The sequence below is a fragment of the Panulirus ornatus genome, chromosome 1, assembly GCF_036320965.1.
Source record: "Panulirus ornatus isolate Po-2019 chromosome 1, ASM3632096v1, whole genome shotgun sequence".
Taxonomy (NCBI): Eukaryota; Metazoa; Arthropoda; class Malacostraca; order Decapoda; family Palinuridae; genus Panulirus; species Panulirus ornatus.
In genome coordinates, this window is record NC_092224.1 from 71,079,988 (window position 1) to 71,101,844 (window position 21,857).

The 21,857-nt window shown below is 42.0% G+C and overlaps 1 protein-coding gene across 1 annotated transcript in view; it reads right to left on the bottom strand.

Moving 5' to 3' along the window:
* Positions 1-21,857, bottom strand: part of Plekhm1 (Pleckstrin homology and RUN domain containing M1) — a 126,293-nt gene that overhangs the window by 88,502 nt on the left and 15,934 nt on the right. The window contains exons 3-4 of the mRNA XM_071663407.1: positions 21,626-21,788; positions 1,377-1,982 (exon numbers count right to left, since the gene is read on the bottom strand). Of these exons, the coding sequence (XP_071519508.1) occupies positions 1,377-1,982; positions 21,626-21,788 (769 nt within the window). The remainder of the gene's footprint in view (positions 1-1,376; positions 1,983-21,625; positions 21,789-21,857) is intronic.

A 21,857-nucleotide genomic window follows, 5' to 3' on the forward strand; every position in this document is an offset into this window, starting at 1 on the left:
CTAAGTATAATAAAAAGTATAATATAGGGGAGAAAGAATACTTCCCACGTATTCCCTGCGTGTCGTAGAAGGCGACTAAAAGGGGAGGGAGTGGGGGGCTGGAAATCTTCCCCTCTCGTTTTTTTTTAATTTTCCAAAACAAGGAACAGAGAAGGGGGCCAGGTGAGGATATTCCCTCCAAGGCCCAGTCCTCTGTTCTTAACGCTACCTCGCTAACGCGGGAAATGGCGAATAGTTTGAATGAAAAAATGAATGAATATATATATATATATATATATATATATATATATATATATATATATATATATATATATATATATATATATATATATATATATATATATATATATATATTATCCCTGGGGATAGGGGAGAAAGAATACTTCCCACGTATTCCCTGCGTGTCGTAGAAAGCGACTAAAAGGGAAGGGAGCAGGGGGCTGGAAATCTTCCCCTCGTTTTTTTTTAATTTTCCAAAAGACGGAACAGAGAAGGGGGCCAGGTGAGGATATTCCCTCAAAGGCCCCGTCCTCTGTTCTTAATGCTACCTCACTAACGCGGGAAATGGCGAATGGTATGGAAAAAAATATATGTATATATATTTTTTTCTTTTCTTTCAAACTATTTGCCATTTCCCGCATTAGCGAGGTAGCGTTAAGAGCAGAGGACTGGGCCTTTGAGGGAATATCCTCACCTGGCCCCCTTCTCTGTCCCTTCTTTTGGAAAAAAAAAAAAGAAAACACGAGGGGAGGATTTCCAACCCCCCCACTCCTTCCCCTTTTAGTCGCCTTCTACGACACGCAGGGAATACGTGGGAAGTATTCTTTCTCCCCTATCCTCAGGGATAACACAATGTATATATATATACCCATACACACACATATACATATTAACGTATACATACATGTACATACACAGACAAATACATATATACACATGTACATATTCATACTTGTTGCCTTCATCCATTTCCGTCCCTACCCCACCACACATGAAATATCCCCCCTCCCCTACAGCGAGGTAGTGCCAGGAAAAGGAAAAAAAAAAAAAAAAAAAGGCCACATTCACTCAAACTCAGTCTCTAGCTGTCCATGTGTAATGCACCAAAACCAAAGCTCCCTTTCCACATCCAGGCCCCACAGACCCTTCCATGGTTTACCCCAGACACTTCACATGCCCTGGTTCAGTCCACTGACAGCACGTCAACCCCAATATACTGCATCATTCCAATTCACTCTATTCCTTGCATGCCTTTCACCCTCCTGTATTCAGGCCCTGATCACTCAAAATCTCTCGAAATTAATTGCATATATTCAACAAATAATAATAAACGGAAGAACATTGCTGTATTTCAACCTAACTTGTCTTTACCTTACCTCATTAGATATTTCAACACTTGGGGTAGAAATAGCTGAAGATGATGGATTGTCACCTGCTAACCCTGGCATGGAAGCAAAAGGATCAATTGACTCAAAGTCTGAGAAAAGTTTATCATATTCTGGATTTCCTTCAGTCATGCTGTGAGACAGAGAGTCCTCATTCCAGTCTTTCATATATCCTCTGCTACTTGCTGTGCTTGTAAATGAATTTTCTAACCGACTGTTTTGTGATGCCAACAAAATCCCGATATCAGACAAATCACCTGATTTTCTATGGTTCTTTGATGTTTTTTCTTCATCATGCATTATGGATTCATTTTGACTATTTTTTTCTTTTTCCTTTTCTTCACATGATTTGTCAGTAACTAAGACTTCCTCATCTTCACTGGGAGTGGGAACATCTGATTTCAGTGACTCCACTTTTTTGTGTTTTTCCATGTAGTCATTAATGAAACTAGTTTCTGGTGTGCCCCCGATAATTATATCAAACATCTGATCACTAACTGGAGTTCCAATCACATTAACTTTAACATCTGCAGCTTGTTCATCATACACAGTGCTGGCTACATCTGTTGCTGCCAAAACAGGGTCTGACACTACAGCCTAAGTAAAGAAAACATTACACTGGTTAAGAACCGTGATAATGCCATTACCAATAATCAGTCTAGAACTAAAACATGCTCAAATATATTACAATAAAAATAAATCATTAAATGCGTTTCTATCTTAGTTTACTATGAACACTTCAGAATGATCTATGTTTTGACTTTAAGTGGAATATGACACCAATATCTGTTCATATTTCCACAAGAGGGCTCCAATACAACCAAATGTACATGACTGAATAGCTGACAATCTCTGCATTTCATGATTACTTAAACAATTATATTTCTGATTCAGTCACTGTGAACTTCAGTTTCCAAGCAAACAAATATCATCCACTATTATTATACTTGATATACGTGATCACCATTCCCCGCTTCAGCGAGGTAGCGCCAGGTACCCTCCCCTCCTTGTATTTTAACTTTCTAAAAGGGGAAACAGAAGAAGGAGTCACGCGGGGAGTCAGTGCTCATCCTCCTCGAAGGATCAGATTGGGGTGTCTAAATGTGTGTGGATGTAAACAAAATGAGAAAAAAGGAGAGATAGGTAGTATGTTTGAGGAAAGGAACCTGCATGTTTTGGCTCTGAGTGAAACAAAGCTCAAGGGTAAAGGGGAAGAGTGGTTTGGGAATGTCTTGGGAGTGAAGTAAGGGGTTAGTGAGAGGACAAGAGCAAGGGAAGGAGTAGCAGTACTCCTGAAACAGGAGTGGTGGGAGTATGCAATAGACTGTAAGAAAGTAAACTCTACATCGATATGGGTAAAACTGAAAGTTGATGGAGAGAGATGAGTGATTATTGGTGCATATGCACCTGGGCATGAGAAGAAAGATCATGAGAGGCAAGTGTCTTGGGAGCAGCTGAATGAGTGTGTTAGTGGTTTTGATGCACGAGACCGGGTTATAGTGATGGGTGATTTGAATGCAAAGGTGAGTAATGTGGCAGTTGAGGGAATAATTGGTATACATGGGGTGTTCAGTGTTGTAAATGGAAATGGTGAAGAGCTTGTAGATTTATGTGTTGAAAAAGGACTGGTGATTGGGAACACCTGGTTTAAAAAGAGAGATATACAGAAGTATACGTATGTAAGTAGGAGAGATGGCCAGAGAGCGTTATTGGATTACGTGTTAATTGATAGGCGCGCAAAAGAGAGACTTTTGGATGTTAATGTGCTGAGAGGTGCAACTGGAGGGATGTCTGATCATTATCTTGTGGAGGCGAAGTTGAAGATCTGTAGAGGTTTTCAGAAAAGAAGAGAGAATGTTGGGGTGAAGAGAGTGGTGAGAGTAAGTGAGCTGGGGAAGGAGACTTGTGTGAGGAAGTACCAGGAGAGAGTGAGTACAGAATGGAAAAGGGTGAGAACAAAGGAGGTAAGGGGAGTGGGGGAGGAATGGTATGTATTTAGGGAGGCAGTGATGGCTTGCACAAAAGATGTTTGTGGCATGAGAAGCGTAGGAGGTGGGCAGATTAGAAAGGGTAGTGAGTGGTGGGATGAAGAAGTAAGATTATTAGTGAAAGAGAGAAGAGAGGCATTTGGACAATTTTTGCAGGGAAATAATGCAAATGAGTGGGAGATGTATAAAAGAAAGAGACAGGAAGTCAAGAGAAAGGTGTAAGAGGTGAAAAAGAGGGCAAATGAGAGTTGGAGTGAGAGAGTATCATTAAATTTTAGGGAGAATAAAAAGATGTTTTGGAAGGAGGTAAATAAAGTGCGTAAGACATGGGAACAAATGGGAACGTCAGTGAAGGGGGCTAATGGGGAGGTGATAACAAGTAGTGGTGATATGAGAAGGAGATGGAGTGAGTATTTTGAAGGTTTCTTGAATGTGTTTGATGATAAGAGTGGCAGATATAGGGTGTTTTGGTCGAGGTGGAGTGCAAAGTGAGAGGGTTAGGGAAAATGATTTGGTAAACAGAGAAGAGGTAGTAAAAGCTTTGCGGAAGATGAAAGTTGGCAAGGCAGCAGGTTTGGATGGTATTGCAGTGGAGTTTATTAAAAAAAGGGGGTGACTGTATTGTTGACTGGTTGGTAAGGTTATTTAATGTATGTATGATTCATGGTGAGGTGTCTGAGGATTGGCAGAATGCATGCATAGTGCCATTGTACAAAGGCAAAGGGGATAAGAGTGAGTGCTCAAATTAGAGAGGCATAAGTTTGTTGAGTATTTCTGGGAAATTATATGGGATGGTATTGATTGAGAGGGTGAAGGGATGTACAGAGCATCAGATTGGGGAAGAGCAGTGTGGTTTCAGAAGTGGTAGAGGATGTATGGATCAGGTGTTTGCTTTGAAGAATGTATGTGAGAAATACTTAGAAAAGCAAATGGATTTGTATGTAGCATTTATGGATCTGGAGAAGGCATATGATACAGTTGATAGAGATGCTCTGTGGAAGGTATTAAGATTATATGGTGTGGGAGGCAAGTTGCTGGAAGCAGTGAAAAGTTTATATCGAGGATGTAAGGCATGTATATGTGTAGGAAGAGAGGAAAGTGATTGGTTCTCAGTGAATGTAGGTTTGTGGCAGGGGTGTGTGATGTCTCCATGGTTGTTTAATTTGTTTATGGATGGGGTTGTTAGGGAAGTGAATGTAAGAGCTTTGGAAAGAGGGGCAAGTATGCAGTCTGTTGTGGATGAGAGAGCTTGGGAAGTGAGTCAGTTGTTGTTTACTGATGATACAGCACTGGTGGCTGATTCATGTGAGAAACTGCAGAAGCTGGTGACTGAGTTTGGTAAAGTGTGTGAAAGAAGAAAGTTAAGAGTAAATGTGAATAAGAGCAAGGTTATTAGGTACAGTAGGGTTAAGGGTCAAGTCAATTGGGAGGTAAGTTTAAATGGAAAAAACTGGAGGAAACGAAGTGTTTTAGATATCTGGGAGTGAATTTGGCAGTGAATGGAACCATGAAAGCTGAAGTGAATCATAGGGTGGGGGAGGGGGCGAAAGTTCTGGGAGCCTTGAAGAATGTGTGGAAGTCGAGAACATTATCTCGGAAAGCAAAAATGGGTATGTTTGAAGGAATAGTGGTTCCAACAATGTTGTATGGTTGCGAGGCGTGGGCTATGGATAGAGTTGTGCGCAGGAGGGTGGATGTGCTGGAAATGAGATGTTTGCAGACAATATGTGGTGTGAGGTAGTTTGATCGAGTAAGTAATAATAGGGTAAGAGAGATGTGTGGTAATAAAAAGAGTGTCGTTGAGAGAGCAGAACAGGGCGTTTTGAAATGGTTTGGTCACATGGAGAGAATGAGTGAGGATAGATTGACAAAGAGGATATATGTGTCAGAGGTGGAGGAAATGAGGAGAAGTGGGAGACCAAATTGGAGGTGGAAAGATGGAGAGAAAAAGATTTTGAGTGATCAGGGCCTGAACATGCAGGAGGGTAAAAGGTGTGCAAGGAATAGAGTAAACTGGAATGATGTGCTATACCGGGACCAACGTGCTGTCAATGGATTGAACCAGGGCATGTGAAGCGTGTGGGGTAAACCATGGAAAGTTCTGTGGGGACTGGATATGGAAAGGGAGCTGTGGTTTCGGTGCATTATTACATGACAGATAGAGAATGAGTGTGAACGAATGGGGCCTTTGTTGTCTTTTCCTAGCGCTACCTCGCACACATGAGGGGGGAAGGGGTTGTTATTTCATGTGTGGCGAGGTGGCGATGGGAATGAATAAAGGCAGACAGTATGAATTATGTACATGTGTATATAAGTCTGTGTGTGTATATATATGTATACGTTGAGATGTATAAGTATGTATATTTGCATGTGTGGACGTGCATGTATATACGTGTGTATGTGGGTGGGTTGGGCCATTCTTTCGTCTGTTTCCTTGTGCTACCTCACGATCGCGGGAGACAGCGACAAAGTAAAATAAATAAATAAATATATATATAATATATATATATATATATATATATATATATATATATATATATATATATATAAAATCAAGAGGGGAGGATTTCCAGCCCCCCGCTCCCTCCCCTTTTAGTTGCCTTCCACGACACGCAGGGAATACGTGGGAAGTATTCTTAATCCCCTATCCCCTATCCCCTATGTGTGCTACCTCGCACACATGAGGGGGGAGGGGGATGGTATCCCATGTGTGGCGAGGTGGCGATGGGAATGAATAGGGGCAGACAGTGTGAATTGTGTGCATGGGTATATATGTATGTGTCTGTGTGTGTATATATATGTGTACATTGGGATGTATAGGTATGTATATTTGCGTGTGTGGGCGTATGTGTGTGTACATTGTGTATGGGGGTGGGTTGGGCCATCTTCTTTCGTCTGTTTCCTTGCGCTACCTCGTAAACACAGGGGACAGCAAAAAAAAAAAAAAATATATATATATATATATTATTATTATTGATCTTTCTTTTCATGCCCAGGTGCATATGCACCAATAATCACCCACCTCTCTCCATCAACTTTCAGTTTTACCCATATTAATCGAGAATTTACTTTCTTACACTCTAACACATACTCCCACAAGTCCTGTTTCAGGAGTATTGCTACTCCTTCCCTTGCTCTTATCCTCTCACTAACCCCTGACTTTACTCCCCAGACATTCCCAAACCACTCTTCCCCTTTACCCTTGAGCTTCGTTTCACTCAGAGCCAAAACATCCAGGTTCCTTTCCTCAAACATACTACCTATCTCTCCTTTTTTCACATCTTGGTTACATCCACACACATTTAGGCACCCCACTCTGAGCCTTCGAGGAGGATGAGCACTCCCCGCGTGACTCCTTCTTCTGTTTCCCATTTTAGAAAGTTAATACAAGGAGGGGAGGATCTCTGGCCCCCCGCTCCCGTCCCCTCTAGTCGCTTTCTACGACACGCGAGGAATACGTGGGAAGTATTCTTTCACCCCTATCCCCAGGGATAATATACATATATATATACATATACACATACACACAAATACACATACATACGCACATATACACACACACACACATACATATATATACATATGAGAAATGTAAGAAACAATTTAGAAAACTGAAACTTCTAGCTTGAAATGAATGAAAAAGAGAATGTCACATAATGCTTCAACCTCTGGCTATGGAAAAAAGGAAATGTATAATTTATTTACACAAACGTCAATAGCAGTTCTCATCAATTTAACAAGTGGCAAGTGTTTTGGGAGCAGCTGAATGAGTGTGTTAGTGGTTTTGATGCAAGAGACCGGGTCATAGTGATGGGTGATTTGAATGCAAAGGTGAGTAATGTGGCAGTTGAGGGAATAATTGGTATACATGGGGTGTTCAGTGTTGTAAATGGAAATGGTGAAGAGCTTGTAGATTTATGTGCTAAAAAAGGACTGATGATTGGGAATACCTGGTTTAAAAAGCGAGATATACATAAGTATACTTATGTAAGTAGGAGAGATGGCCAGAGAGCGTTATTGGATTACGTGTTAATTGACAGGCGTGCGAAAGAGAGACTTTTGGATGTTAATGTGCTGAGAGGTGCAACTGGAGGGATGTCTGATCATTATCTTGTGGAGGCTAAGGTGAAGATTTGTATGGGTTTTCAGAAAAGAAGAGTGAATGTTGGGGTGAAGACGGTGGTGAGAGTAAGTGAGCTTGAGAAGGAGACCTGTGTGAGGAAGTACCAGGAGAGACTGAGTACAGAATGGAAAAAGGTGAGAACAATGGAAGTAAGGGGAGTGGGGGAAGAATGGGATGTATTTAGGGAATCAGTGATGGATTGCGCAAAAGATGCTTGTGGCATGAGAAGAGTGGGAGGTGGGTTGATTAGAAAGGGTAGTGAGTGGTGGGATGAAGAAGTAAGAGTATTAGTGAAAGAGAAGAGAGAGGCATTTGGACGATTTTTGCAGGGAAAAAATGCAATTGAGTGGGAGATGTATAAAAGAAAGAGACAGGAGGTCAAGAGAAAGGTGCAAGAGGTGAAAAAAAGGGCAAATGAGAGTTGGGGTGAGAGAGTATCATTAAATTTTAGGGAGAATAAAAAGATGTTCTGGAAGGAGGTAAATAAAGTGCGTAAGACAAGGGAGCAAATGGGAACTTCAGTGAAGGGCGCAAATGGGGAGGTGATAACAAGTAGTGGTGATGTGAGAAGGAGATGGAGTGAGTATTTTGAAGGTTTCTTGAATGTGTTTGATGATAAGAGTGGCAGATATAGGGTGTTTTTGGTCGAGGTGGTGTGCAAAGTGAGAGGGTTAGGGAAAATGATTGGTAAACAGAGAAGAGGTAGTAAAAGCTTTGCGGAAGATGAAAGCCGGCAAGGCAGCAGGTTTGGATGGTATTGCAGTGGAATTTATTAAAAAAGGGGGTGACTGTATTGTTGACTGGTTGATAAGGTTATTTAATGTATGTATGACTCATGGTGAGGTGCCTGAGGATTGGCGGAATGCGTGCATAGTGCCATTGTACAAAGGCAAAGGGGATAAGAGTGAGTGCTCAAATTACAGAGGTATAAGTTTGTTGAGTATTCCTGGTAAATTATATGGGAGGGTATTGATTGAGAGGGTGAAGGCATGTACAGAGCATCAGATTGGGGAAGAGCAGTGTGGTTTCAGAAGTGGTAGAGGATGTGTGGATCAGGTGTTTGCTTTGAAGAATGTATGTGAGAAATACTTAGAAAAGCAAATGGATTTGTATGTAGCATTTATGGATCTGGAGAAGGCATATGATAGAGTTGACAGAGATGCTCTGTGGAAGGTATTAAGAATATATGGTGTGGGAGGCAAGTTGTTAGAAGCAGTGAAAAGTTTTTATCGAGGATGTAAGGCATGTGTACGTGTAGGAAGAGAGGAAAGTGATTGGGTCTCAGTGAATGTAGGTTTGCGGCAGGGGTGTGTCATGTCTCCATGGTTGTTTAATTTGTTTATGGATGGGGTTGTTAGGGAGGTAAATGCAAGAGTTTTGGAAAGAGGGGCAAGTATGAAGTCTGTTGGGGATGAGAGAGCTTGGGAAGTGAGTCAGTTGTTGTTCACTGATGATACAGCGCTGGTGGCTGATTCATGTGAGAAACTGCAGAAGCTGGTGACTGAGTTTGGAAAAGTGTGTGGAAGAAGAAAGTTAAGAGTAAATGTGAATAAGAGCAAGGTTATTAGGTACAGTAGGGTTGAGGGTCAAGTCAATTGGGAGGTGAGTTTGAATGGAGAAAAACTGGAGGAAGTGAAGTGTTTTACATATCTGGGAGTGGATCTGGCAGCGGATGGAACCATGGAAGCGGAAGTGGATCATAGGGTGGGGGAGGGGGCGAAAATTCTGGGGGCCTTGAAGAATGTGTGGAAGTCGAGGACATTATCTCGGAAAGCAAAAATGGGTATGTTTGAAGGAATAGTGGTTCCGACAATGTTGTATGGTTGCGAGGCGTGGGCTATGGATAGAGTTATGCGCAGGAGGATGGATGTGCTGGAAATGAGATGTTTGAGGACAATGTGTGGTGTGAGGTGGTTTGATCGAGTGAGTAACGTAAGGGTAAGAGAGATGTGTGGAAATAAAAAGAGCGTGGTTGAGAGAGCAGAAGAGGGTGTTTTGAAGTGGTTTGGGCACATGGAGAGAATGAGTGAGGAAAGATTGACCAAGAGGATATATGTGTCGGAGGTGGAGGGAACGAGGAGAAGAGGGAGACCAAATTGGAGGTGGAAAGATGGAGTGAAAAAGATTTTGTGTGATCGGGGCCTGAACATGCAGGAGGGTGAAAGGAGGGCAAGGAATAGAGTGAATTGGAGCGATGTGGTATACCGGGGTTGACGAGCTGTCAGTGGATTGAATTGGGGCATGTGCAGCGTCTGGGGTAAACCATAGAAAGCTGTGTTGGTATGTATATTTGCGTGTGTGGACGTATGTATATACATGTGTATGGGGGGGGGGCCATTTCTTTCGGTGTTTCCTTGCGCTACCTCGCAAACGCGGGAGACAGCGACAAAGTATAATAAAAAAATATATATATATATATATATATATATATATATATATATATATATATATATATATATATATATATATATATATATATATATATATATTATCCCTGGGGATAGGGGAGAAAGAATACTTCCCACGTATTCCCTGCGTGTCGTAGAAGGCGACTAAAAGGGAAGGGAGCGGGGGGCTGGAAATCCTCCCGTCTCGTTTTTTTTTAATTTTCCAAAAGAAGGAACAGAGAAGGGGGCCAGGTGAGGATATTCCCTCAAAGGCCCAGTCCTCTGTTCTTAACGCTACCTCACTATTGCGGGAAATGGCGAATAGTATGAAAAAAAAAATATATATATATATATATATATATATATATATATATATATATATATATATATATGTGGGAGCGGTGATGTGAGAAGGAGATGGAATGAGTATTTTGAAGGTTTGTTGAATGTGTCTGATGACAGAGTGGCAGATATAGGGTGTTTTGGTCGAGGTGGTGTGCAAAGTGAGAGGGTTAGGGAAAATGATTTGGTAAACACAAAAGAGGTAGTAAAAGCTTTGCGGAAGATGAAAGCCGGCAAGGCAGCAGGTTTGGATGGTATTGCAGTGGAATTTATTAAAAAGGGGGGTGACTGTATTGTTGACTGGTTGGTAAGGTTATTTAATGTATGTATGACTCATGGTGAGGTGCCTGAGGATTGGCGGAATGCGTGCATAGTGCCATTGTACAAAGGCAAAGGGGATAAGAGTGAGTGCTCAAATTACAGAGGTATAAGTTTGTTGAGTATTCCTGGTAAATTATATGGGAGGGTATTGATTGAGAGGGTGAAGGCATGTACAGAGCATCAGATTGGGGAAGAGCAGTGCGGTTTCAGAAGTGGGAGAGGATGTGTGGATCAGGTGTTTGCTTTGAAGAATGTATGTGAGAAATACTTAGAAAAGCAAATGGATTTGTATGTAGCATTTATGGATCTGGAGAAGGCATATGATAGAGTTGATAGAGATGCTCTGTGGAAGGTATTAAGAATATATGGTGTGGGAGGCAAGTTGTTAGAAGCAGTGAAAAGTTTTTATCGAGGATGTAAGGCATGTGTACGTGTAGGAAGAGAGGAAAGTGATTGGTTCTCAGTGAATGTAGGTTTGCGGCAGGGGTGTGTGATGTCTCCATGGTTGTTTAATTTGTTTATGGATGGGGTTGTTAGGGAGGTAAATGCAAGAGTCCTGGAAAGAGGGGCAAGTATGAAGTCTGTTGGGGATGAGAGAGCTTGGGAAGTGAGTCAGTTGTTGTTCGCTGATGATACAGTGCTGGTGGCTGATTCATGTGAGAAACTGCAGAAGCTGGTGACTGAGTTTGGTAAAGTGTGTGGAAGAAGAAAGTTAAGAGTAAATGTGAATAAGAGCAAGGTTATTAGGTACAGTAGGGGTGAGGGTCAAGTCAATTGGGAGGTGAGTTTGAATGGAGAAAAACTGGAGGAAGTGAAGTGTTTTAGATATCTGGGAGTGGATCTGTCAGCGGATGGAACCATGGAAGCGGAAGTGGATCATAGGGTGGGGGAGGGGGCGAAAATTTTGGGAGCCTTGAAAATGTGTGGAAGTCGAGAACATTATCTCGGAAAGCAAAAATGGGTATGTTTGAAGGAATAGTGGTTCCAACAATGTTGTATGGTTGCGAGGCGTGGGCTATGGATAGAGATGTGCGCAGGAGGATGGATGTGCTGGAAATGAGATGTTTGAGGACAATGTGTGGTGTGAGGTGGTTTGATCGAGTAAGTAACGTAAGGGTAAGAGAGATGTGTGGAAATAAAAAGAGCGTGGTTGAGAGAGCAGAAGAGGGTGTTTTGAAATGGTTTGGGCACATGGAGAGAATGAGTGAGGAAAGATTGACCAAGAGGATATATGTGTCGGAGGTGGAGGGAACGAGGAGAAGAGGGAGACCAAATTGGAGGTGGAAAGATGGAGTGAAAAAGATTTTGTGTGATCGGGGCCTGAACATGCAGGAGGGTGAAAGGAGGGCAAGGAATAGAGTGAATTGGAGCGATGTGGTATACAGGGGTTGACGTGCTGTCAGTGGATTGAATCAAGGCATGTGAAGCGTCTGGGGTAAACCATGGAAGGCTGTGTAGGTATGTATATTTGCGTGTGTGGACGTATGTACATGTGTATGGGGGGGGGGTTGGGCCATTTCTTTCGTCTGTTTCCTTGCGCTACCTCGCAAACGCGGGAGACAGCGACAAAGTATGAAAAAAAAAAAAAAAAAAAATGTGGGAGCGGGGGTCCAGAAATCCTCCACTCCTTGTATTTTTTTTAACTTTCTAAAATGGGAAACAGAAGAAGGAGTCACGCGGGGAGTGCTCATCCTCCTCGAAGGCTCAGATTGGGGTGCCTAAATGTGTGTGGATGTAACCAAGATGTGAAAAAAGGAGAGATAGGTAGTATGTTTGAGGAAAGGAACCTGGGTGTTTTGGCTCTGAGTGAAACGAAGCTCAAGGGTAAAGGGGAAGAGTGGTTTGGGAATGTCTTGGGAGTAAAGTCAGGGGTTAGTGAGAGGACAAGAGCAAGGGAAGGAGTAGCAGTACTCCTGAAACAGGAGTGGGGGGAGTATGTGATAGAATGTAAGAAAGTAAATTCTCGATTAATATGGGTAAAACTGAAAGTTGATGGAGAGAGATGGGTGATTATTGGTGCATATGCACCTGGGCATGAGAAGAAAGATCATGAGAGGCAAGTGTTTTGGGAGCAGCTGAATGAGTGTGTTAGTGGTTTTGATGCACGAGACCGGGTTATAGTGATGGGTGATTTGAATGCAAAGGTGAGTAATGTGGCAGTTGAGGGAATAATTGGTATACATGGGGTGTTCAGTGTTGTAAATGGAAATGGTGAAGAGCTTGTAGATTTATGTGCTGAAAAAGGACTGATGATTGGGAATACCTGGTTTAAAAAGCGAGATATACATAAGTATACTTATGTAAGTAGGAGAGATGGCCAGAGAGCGTTATTGGATTACGTGTTAATTGACAGGCGTGCGAAAGAGAGACTTTTGGATGTTAATGTGCTGAGAGGTGCAACTGGAGGGATGTCTGATCATTATCTTGTGGAGGCTAAGGTGAAGATTTGTATGGGTTTTCAGAAAAGAAGAGTGAATGTTGGGGTGAAAAGGGTGGTGAGAGTAAGTGAGCTTGGGAAGGAGACTTGTGTGAGGAAGTACCAGGAGAGACTGAGTACAGAATGGAAAAAGGTGAGAACAATGGAAGTAAGGGGAGTGGGGGAGGAATGGGATGTATTTAGGGAATCAGTGATGGACTTGCGCAAAAGATGCTTGTGGCATGAGAAGAGTGGGAGGTGGGTTGATTAGAAAGGGTAGTGAGTGGTGGGATGAAGAAGTAAGAGTATTAGTGAAAGAGAAGAGAGAGGCATTTGGACGATTTTTGCAGGGAAAAAAATGAAATTGAGTGGGAGATGTATAAAAGAAAGAGACAGGAGGTCAAGAGAAAGGTGCAAGAGGTGAAAAAAAAGGGCAAATGAGTGTTGGGGTGAGAGAGTATCATTAAATTTTAGGGAGAATAAAAAGATGTTCTGGAAGGAGGTAAATAAAGTGTGTAAGACAAGGGAGCAAATGGGAACTTCAGTGAAGGACGCAAATGGGGAGGTGATAACAAGTAGTGGTGATGTGAGAAGGAGATGGAGTGAGTATTTTGAAGGTTTGTTGAATGTGTTTGATGATAGAGTGGCAGATATAGGGTGTTTTGGTCGAGGTGGTGTGCTAAGTGAGAGGGTTAGGGAAAATGATTTGGTAAACAGAGAAGAGGTAGTAAATGCTTTGCGGAAGATGAAAGCCGGCAAGGCAGCAGGTTTGGATGGTATTGCAGTGGAATTTATTAAAAAAGGGGGTGACTGTATTGTTGACTGGTTGGTAAGGTTATTTAATGTATGTATGACTCATGGTGAGGTGCCTGAGGATTGGCGGAATGCGTGCATAGTGCCATTGTACAAAGGCAAAGGGGATAAGAGTGAGTGCTCAAATTACAGAGGTATAAGTTTGTTGAGTATTCCTGGTAAATTATATGGGAGGGTATTGATTGAGAGGGTGAAGGCATGTACAGAGCATCAGATTGGGGAAGAGCAGTGTGGTTTCAGAAGTGGTAGAGGATGTGTGGATCAGGTGTTTGCTTTGAAGAATGTATGTGAGAAATACTTAGAAAAGCAAATGGATTTGTATGTAGCATTTATGGATCTGGAGAAGGCATATGATAGAGTTGATAGAGATGCTCTGTGGAAGGTATTAAGAATATGTGGTGTGGGAGGCAAGTTGTTAGAAGCAGTGAAAAGTTTTTATCGAGGATGTAAGGCATGTGTACGTGTAGGAAGAGAGGAAAGTGATTGGTTCTCAGTGAATGTAGGTTTGCGGCAGGGGTGTGTGATGTCTCCATGGTTGTTTAATTTGTTTATGGATGGGGTTGTTAGGGAGGTGAATGCAAGAGTTTTGGAAAGAGGGGCAAGTATACAGTCTGTTGGGGATGAGAGAGCTTGGGAAGTGAGTCAGTTGTTGTTCGCTGATGATACAGCGCTGGTGGCTGATTCATGTGAGAAACTGCAGAAGCTGGTGACTGAGTTTGGTAAAGTGTGTGGAAGAAGAAAGTTAAGAGTAAATGTGAATAAGAGCAAGGTTATTAGGTACAGTAGGGTTGAGGGTCAAGTCAATTGGGAGGTGAGTTTGAATGGAGAAAAACTGGAGGAAGTAAAGTGTTTTAGATATCTGGGAGTGGATCTGGCAGCGGATGGAACCATGGAAGCGGAAGTGGATCATAGGGTGGGGGAGGTGGCGAAAATTCTGGGAGCCTTGAAGAATGTGTGGAAGTCGAGAACATTATCTCGGAAAGCAAAAATGGCTATGTTTGAAGGAATAGTGGTTCAAACAATGTTTGATGGTTGCGAGGCGTGGGCTATGGATAGAGTTGTGTGCAGGAGGATGGATGTGCTGGAAATGAGATGTTTGAGGACAATGTGTGGTGTGAGGTGGTTTGATCGAGTAAGTAACGTAAGGGTAAGAGAGATGTGTGGAAATAAAAAGAGCATGGTTGAGAGAGCAGAAGAGGGTGTTTTGAAATAGTTTGGGCACATGGAGAGAATGAGTGAGGAAAGATTGACCAAGAGGATATATGTGTCGGAGGTGGAGGGAACGAGGAGAAGAGGGAGACCAAATTGGAGGTGGAAAGATGGAGTGAAAAAGATTTTGTGTGATCGGGGCCTGAACATGCAGGAGGGTGAAATGAGGGCAAGGAATAGAGTGAATTGGAGCGATGTGGTATACCAGGATTGACGTGCTGTCAGTGGATTGAATCAAGGCATGTGAAGCGTCTAGGGTAAACCATGGAAAGCTGTGTAGGTATGTATATTTGCGTGTGTGGACATATGTATATACATGTGTATGGGGGTGGGTTGGGCCATTTCTTTCGTCTGTTTCCTTGCGCTACCTCGCAAACACGGGAGACAGCGACAAAGAAAAAAAAAAAAAATAAAAATATATATATATATATATATATATATATATATATATATATATACATAAGTATACGTATGTAAGTAGGAGAGATGGCCAGAGAGCGTTATTGGATTACGTGTTAATTGACAGGCGCGCGAAAGAGAGACTTTTGGATTTTAATGTGCTGAGAGGTGCAACTGGAGGGATGTCTGATCATTATCTTGTGGAGGCTAAGGTGAAGATTTGTATGGGTTTTCAGAAAAGAAGAGTGAATGTTGGGGTGAAGAGGGTGGTGAGAGTAAGTGAGCTTGGGAAGGAGACTTGTGTGAGGAAGTACCAGGAGAGACTGAGTACAGAATGGAAAAAGGTGAGAACAATGGAAGTAAGGGGAGTGGGGGAGGAATGGGATGTATTTAGGGAATCAGTGATGGATTGCGCAAAAGATGCTTGTGGCATGAGAAGAGTCGGAGGTGGGTTGAGTAGAAAGGGTAGTGAGTGGTGGGATGAAGAAGTAAGATTATTAGTGAAAGAGAAGAGAGAGGCATTTGGACGATTTTTGCAGGGAAAAAATGCAATTGAGTGGGAGATGTATAAAAGAAAGAGACAGGAGGTCAAGAGAAAGGTGCAAGAGGTGAAAAAGAGGGCAAATGAGAGTTGGGGTGAGAGAGTATCATTAAATTTTAGGGAGAATAAAAAGATGTTCTGGAAGGAGGTAAATAAAGTGTGTAAGACAAGGGAGCAAATGGGAACTTCAGTGAAGGGCGCAAATGGGGAGGTGATAACAAGTAGTGGTGATGTGAGAAGGAGATGGAGTGAGTATTTTGAAGGTTTCTTGAATGTGTTTGATGATAGAGTGGCAGATATAGGGTGTTTTGGTCGAGGTGGTGTGCAAAGTGAGAGGGTTAGGGAAAATGATTTGGTAAACAGAGAAGAGGTAGTAAAAGCTTTGCGGAAGATGAAAGCCGGCAAGGCAGCAGGTTTGGATGGTATTGCAGTGGAATTTATCAAAAAAGGGGGTGACTGTATTATTGACTGGTTGGTAAGGTTATTTAATGTATGTATGACTCATGGTGAGGTGACTGAGGATTGGCAGAATGCGTGCATAGTGCCATTGTACAAAGGCAAAGGGGATAAGAGTGAGTGCTCAAATTACAGAGGTATAAGTTTGTTGAGTATTCCTGGTAGATTATATGGGAGGGTATTGATTGAGAGGGTGAAGGCATGTACAGAGCATCAGATTGGGGAAGAGCAGTGTGGTTTCAGAAGTGGTAGAGGATGTGTGGATCAGGTGTTTGCTTTGAAGAATGTATGTGAGAAATACTTAGAAAAGCAAATGGATTTGTATGTAGCATTTATGGATCTGGAGAAGGAATATGATAGAGTTGATACAGATGCTCTGTGGAAGGTATTAAGAATATATGGTGTGGGTGGCAAGTTGTTAGAAGCAGTGAAAAGTTTTTATCGAGGATGTAAGGCATGTGTATGTGTAAGAAGAGAGGAAAGTGATTGGTTCTCAGTGAATGTAGGTTTGCGGCAGGGGTGTGTGATGTCTCAATGGTTGTTTAATTTGTTTATGGATGGGGTTGTTAGGGAGGTGAATGCAAGAGTTTTGGAAAGAGGGGCAAGTATGAAGTCTGTTGGGGATGAGAGAGCTTGGGAAGTGAGTCAGTTGTTGTTCGCTGATGATACAGCGCTGGTGGCTGATTCATGTGAGAAACTGCAGAAGCTGGTGACTGAGTTTGGTAAAGTGTGTGAAAGAAGAAAGTTAAGAGTAAATGTGAATAAGAGCAAGGTTATTAGGTACAGTAGGGTTGAGGGTCAAGTCAATTTGGAGGTAAGTTTGAATGGAGAAAAACTGGAGGAAGTGTTTTAGATATCTAGGAGTGGATCTGGCAGCGGATGGAACCATGGAAGCTGAAGTGGATCATGGGGTGGGGGAGGGGGCGAAAATCCTGGGAGCCCTGAAGAATGTGTGGAAGTCGAGAACATTATCTCGGAAAGCAAAAATGGGTATGTTTGAAGGAATAGTGGTTCCAACAATGTTGTATGGTTGCGTGGCGTGGGCAGTTGTGCGCAGGAGGGTGGATGTGCTGGAAATGAGATGTTTAAGGACAATGTGTGGTGTGAGGTGGTTTGATCGAGTAAGTAATGTAAGGGTAAGAGAGATGTGTGGAAATAAAAAGAGCGTGGTTGAGAGAGCAGAGGAGGGTGTTTTGAAATGGTTTGGGCACATGGAGAGAATGAGTGAGGAAAGATTGACCAAGAGGATATATGTGTCGGAGGTGGAGGGAACGAGAAGTGGGAGACCAAATTGGAGGTGGAAAGATGGAGTGAAAAAGATTTTGTGTGATCGGGGCCTGAACATGCAGGAGGGTGAAAGGAGGGCAAGGAATAGAGAGAATTGGATCGATGTGGTATACCGGGGTTGACGTGCTGTCAGTGGATTGAATCAGGGCATGTGAAGCGTCTGGGGTAAACCATGGAAAGCTGTGTAGGTATGTATATATGCGTGTGTGGACATATGTATATACATGTGTATGGGGGTGGGTTGGGCCATTTCTTTCGTCTGTTTCCTTGCGCTACCTCGCAAACGCGGGAGACAGCAAAAAAAAAAAAAAAAATATATATATATATATATATATATATATATATATATATATATATATATATATATATATATATATACATATATATATATATATATATATATATATATATATATATATATATATATATATATATATATAATATACATATATACACATGTACACATTCATACTAGCTTGACTTCATCCATTCCTGTCGCTACCCTGCCACACAGGAAATAGCATCGCTACCCCCTACTGAACCTAACAACCTCGCTCTTATTTACATTTACTCTCAACTTTCTCCTTTCACACACACTTTACCAAAATCAGTCACCTTATTCACATTTACTCTCAACTTTCTCCTTTCACACACACTTTACCTAAATCAGTCACCAACCTCTGCAGCTTCTCACCTGAATCAGCCTCCAGCGCTGTATCATCAGCAAACAACAACTGAGTTACTTCCCAAGTCCTCTCATCCACAACAGACTGCATACTTGCCCCTTTCTCCAAAACTCTTGCATTTACCTCCCTAATCATCCCTTCCATAAACAAATCAAACAAACATGGGACATCACGCAACCCTGCCGCAAACCGACATTCACTGGGAGCCAATCACTCTTCTCTCTTCCAACTCATACACATGCCTAACATTCTTGGTAAAAACTTTTCACTGCTTCTAGCAAATTACCTTCCACACCATATACTCTTAAAACCTTCCACAAAGCACCTCTATCAACCCTATCATATGCCTTCTCCAGATCCATAAATGCTACATACAAAGCCATCTGTTTTTCTAAGTATTTCTCACACTCTTCAAAGCAAACACCTGATCCACACATCCTCTACCACTTCTGAAACCACACTGCTCTTCCCCAATCTGATGCTCTGTACATGCCTTTACCCTCTCGATCAATACCATCCCATATAATTTCCCAGGAATATTCAACAAACTTATGCCTCTAATTTGAACACTCACCTTGATCCCTTATGCCTCTATACAGTGGCACTATGCATGCATTCTGCCAATCCTCAGGCACTTCACTATGATCCATAGATGCACTGAATGTCCTTACCAACCAATCAACAACACAGTCACCCCCTTTTCTAATAAATTCCACTGCAATAACATCCAAACCTGCTTCCTTGCCAGATTTCATCTTTGGCAAAGCTTTCACTACCTCTTCTCTCTTTACCAAACCATTCTCCCTGACCCTCTCACTTCGCACACCACCCTAACCAAAACACCTTATATCTATCACTCTATTATCAAACAACTTCAACAAACCTTCAAAATACTCACTCCATCTCCTTCTCACTTCATCACTACTTGTTGTTACTTCCCCACTTTCCCCTTTCACCGATGTTCCCATTTGTTCTCGTCTTACGCACGCTACTTACCTCCTTCCTAAACATCTTTTTATTCTCCCTAAAATTTAATGATACTCTCTCACCCCAACTCTCATTTGCCCTCTTTTTCACCTCTTGCAACTTTCTCTTGACCTCCTGCCACTTTCTTCTATACATCTCCCAGTCATCTGCACTACTTCCCTGCAAGTATCATCCAAACACCTCTCTCTTCTCTTTCACTAACAACCTTACTTCATCCCATACCCACACCCACCTTTCTCATGCAACATGCATTTTTTGTGCAAGCCATCACTGATTCCCTAAATACATCCCATTCTTCACCCACTCCCCTCACGTTATTTGCTCTCACCTTTTGCCATTCTACACTCAATCTCTCCTGGTACTTCCTCACACAAGTCCCCTTTCCGCTTAAGCTCACTTACTCTCACCACTCTCTTTTGAACATTCTTCTTTCCTGGAAATCTCTACAAATCTTCACCTTCACATCCACAAGATAGTGATCAGACATCCCTCCAGCTGCCCCTTTAGCATGCCTATCAATTAACACATCATCCAATAACCCTCTTTGATCATCTCTCCTACTCACATATGTATAGTTATGTATATCTCTCTTTTTAAACCAGGTATTCCAAATCACCACTCCTCATTCAGCACACAAATCCACAAGCCCTTCACCATTTCCATTTACAGCACTGAACACTCCATGTACTACAATCATACCCTCAACTGCCACATTATCCACCATTGCATTTAAATCACCCATCACTATAACCCAGTGTCGTGCATCAAAGTTGCTAACACTCATTCCGCTGCTCCCAAAACACTTGCCTCTCATGATCTTTCTTCTAATGACCAGGTGCACAGGCACAAATAATCACCCACCTCTCTCCATCCACTTTCAGTTTTACCCAAATCAATCTAGAATTTACTTTCATACACTATCACATACTCCCACAACTCCCATTTCAGGAGTAGCAATTCCTCTTTAGCTCTTGTCCTCTCACCAACTCCTGACTTTACTCCCAAACTTTCCCAAACCACTCTTCCCCTTTACCCTTGAGCTTCATTTCACTCAGAGCCAGAACATCCAAGTTTCTTTTCTCAGACATACTACCTATCTCTCCTTTCTTCTCATCTTGGTTACATCCACACACATTTAGACACCTCAATCTGAGCCCTCAAGGAGGATGAGCACTCCCCACTTGACTCCTTCTTCTGTTTCCCTTTTTAGAAATTCAAATACAAGGAAGGGGGTTTCCAGCCTCCTGCTCCCTCTAGTCGCCTTCTACGACACGCAGGGAATACATGGGAAGTACTCTTTCTCCCCTATCCCCAGCAATTGAGTATAATAATAATAATATTAATAATAATAATAACAATATAGTAATAATAATAATAACAATATAGTAATAATAATAATAATAATAATGATAACAATAATGATAATAACAATGTGGAGAGATCATTAACTGAGGGAGGGCAAAAATGGGTATGTCTAAAGGTATAGCAGTCCTAACAATACTGTATGGATATGAGGCATGGGGTATAGATAAGACTGTGTAGAGGTGGGCAGTTATGTATGAAATGAAAGGTTTGAGGACAATGAGTGGTATGAAGTGGTTTCATCAAGTAATGTAAGAGTAAGACAGGTGTGGTGAAAATAAAATAAAAAAAGGTGTGCTGAAATGGTCAGGACATATGGAGAGAATGAGTGGGGAAAGGTTGAAAAGGGGGAGATATTTCAGAAATGGAGGCAACAAGGAGAATGGGAGACCAGATTGGAAGTGGAAAGATGGATTGATAAAGATTTTGAGTGATGGAGGCCTGAACATGGAGGAGTATGAAAGGTTTGCAAAGGATAAAGTGAGCTGGAATGATGTGGTATACAGGGGTCGACGCACTGTTAATGGACTGGACAATGGCATGCAAAGCATCCGGGGCAAACCATGGAAAGGTCTGTCAGGCCTGGTTGTATATGGGAAGCTGTGGTTTTGGTGCAGTGCACATGACAGTGAATGGATGTGAGCAAAAGTGGTCTTTCTTCCTTTCTTTGTTTCTAAGGCTACCTCACTAACACAGGAAACAGCATTTAATTATGAAAAAAAATCGTATATACAGCATGTAAGATAAATAATAACTGTCAGTGTGACCTTACTGATCGATTCAAGTCAACTTTGTCCTTAACTAGAGAGTACTCAACAGCCATTTGTTGTGGAGGAAGTCTATGTAACCTATCACCGGAGCAAATTAAGATATGTTTAGGTGACTCACACATCATGTGATAACAATGTTTAAAGCAGGTTTACCTGTACATTTGGTGCCCAAAGTCCAGCTAAGACTAAAGGTGTCTGCGTCCATGTGTTGAGAACAGCAGCATTGGTGGCAAGGTTGAAGGTGAGTGTAGAAACTGGTTGAAGAACTCTTAACATAATATCTGCTTGCTCAAGGTCTCGCAAAAAGGCAGTTGCTCTGTGAAATGTAAGTAATAAACATTGCTAATGCCCAGAATGTGAAGTCAAAAAAGCAAAGGTAAGATCC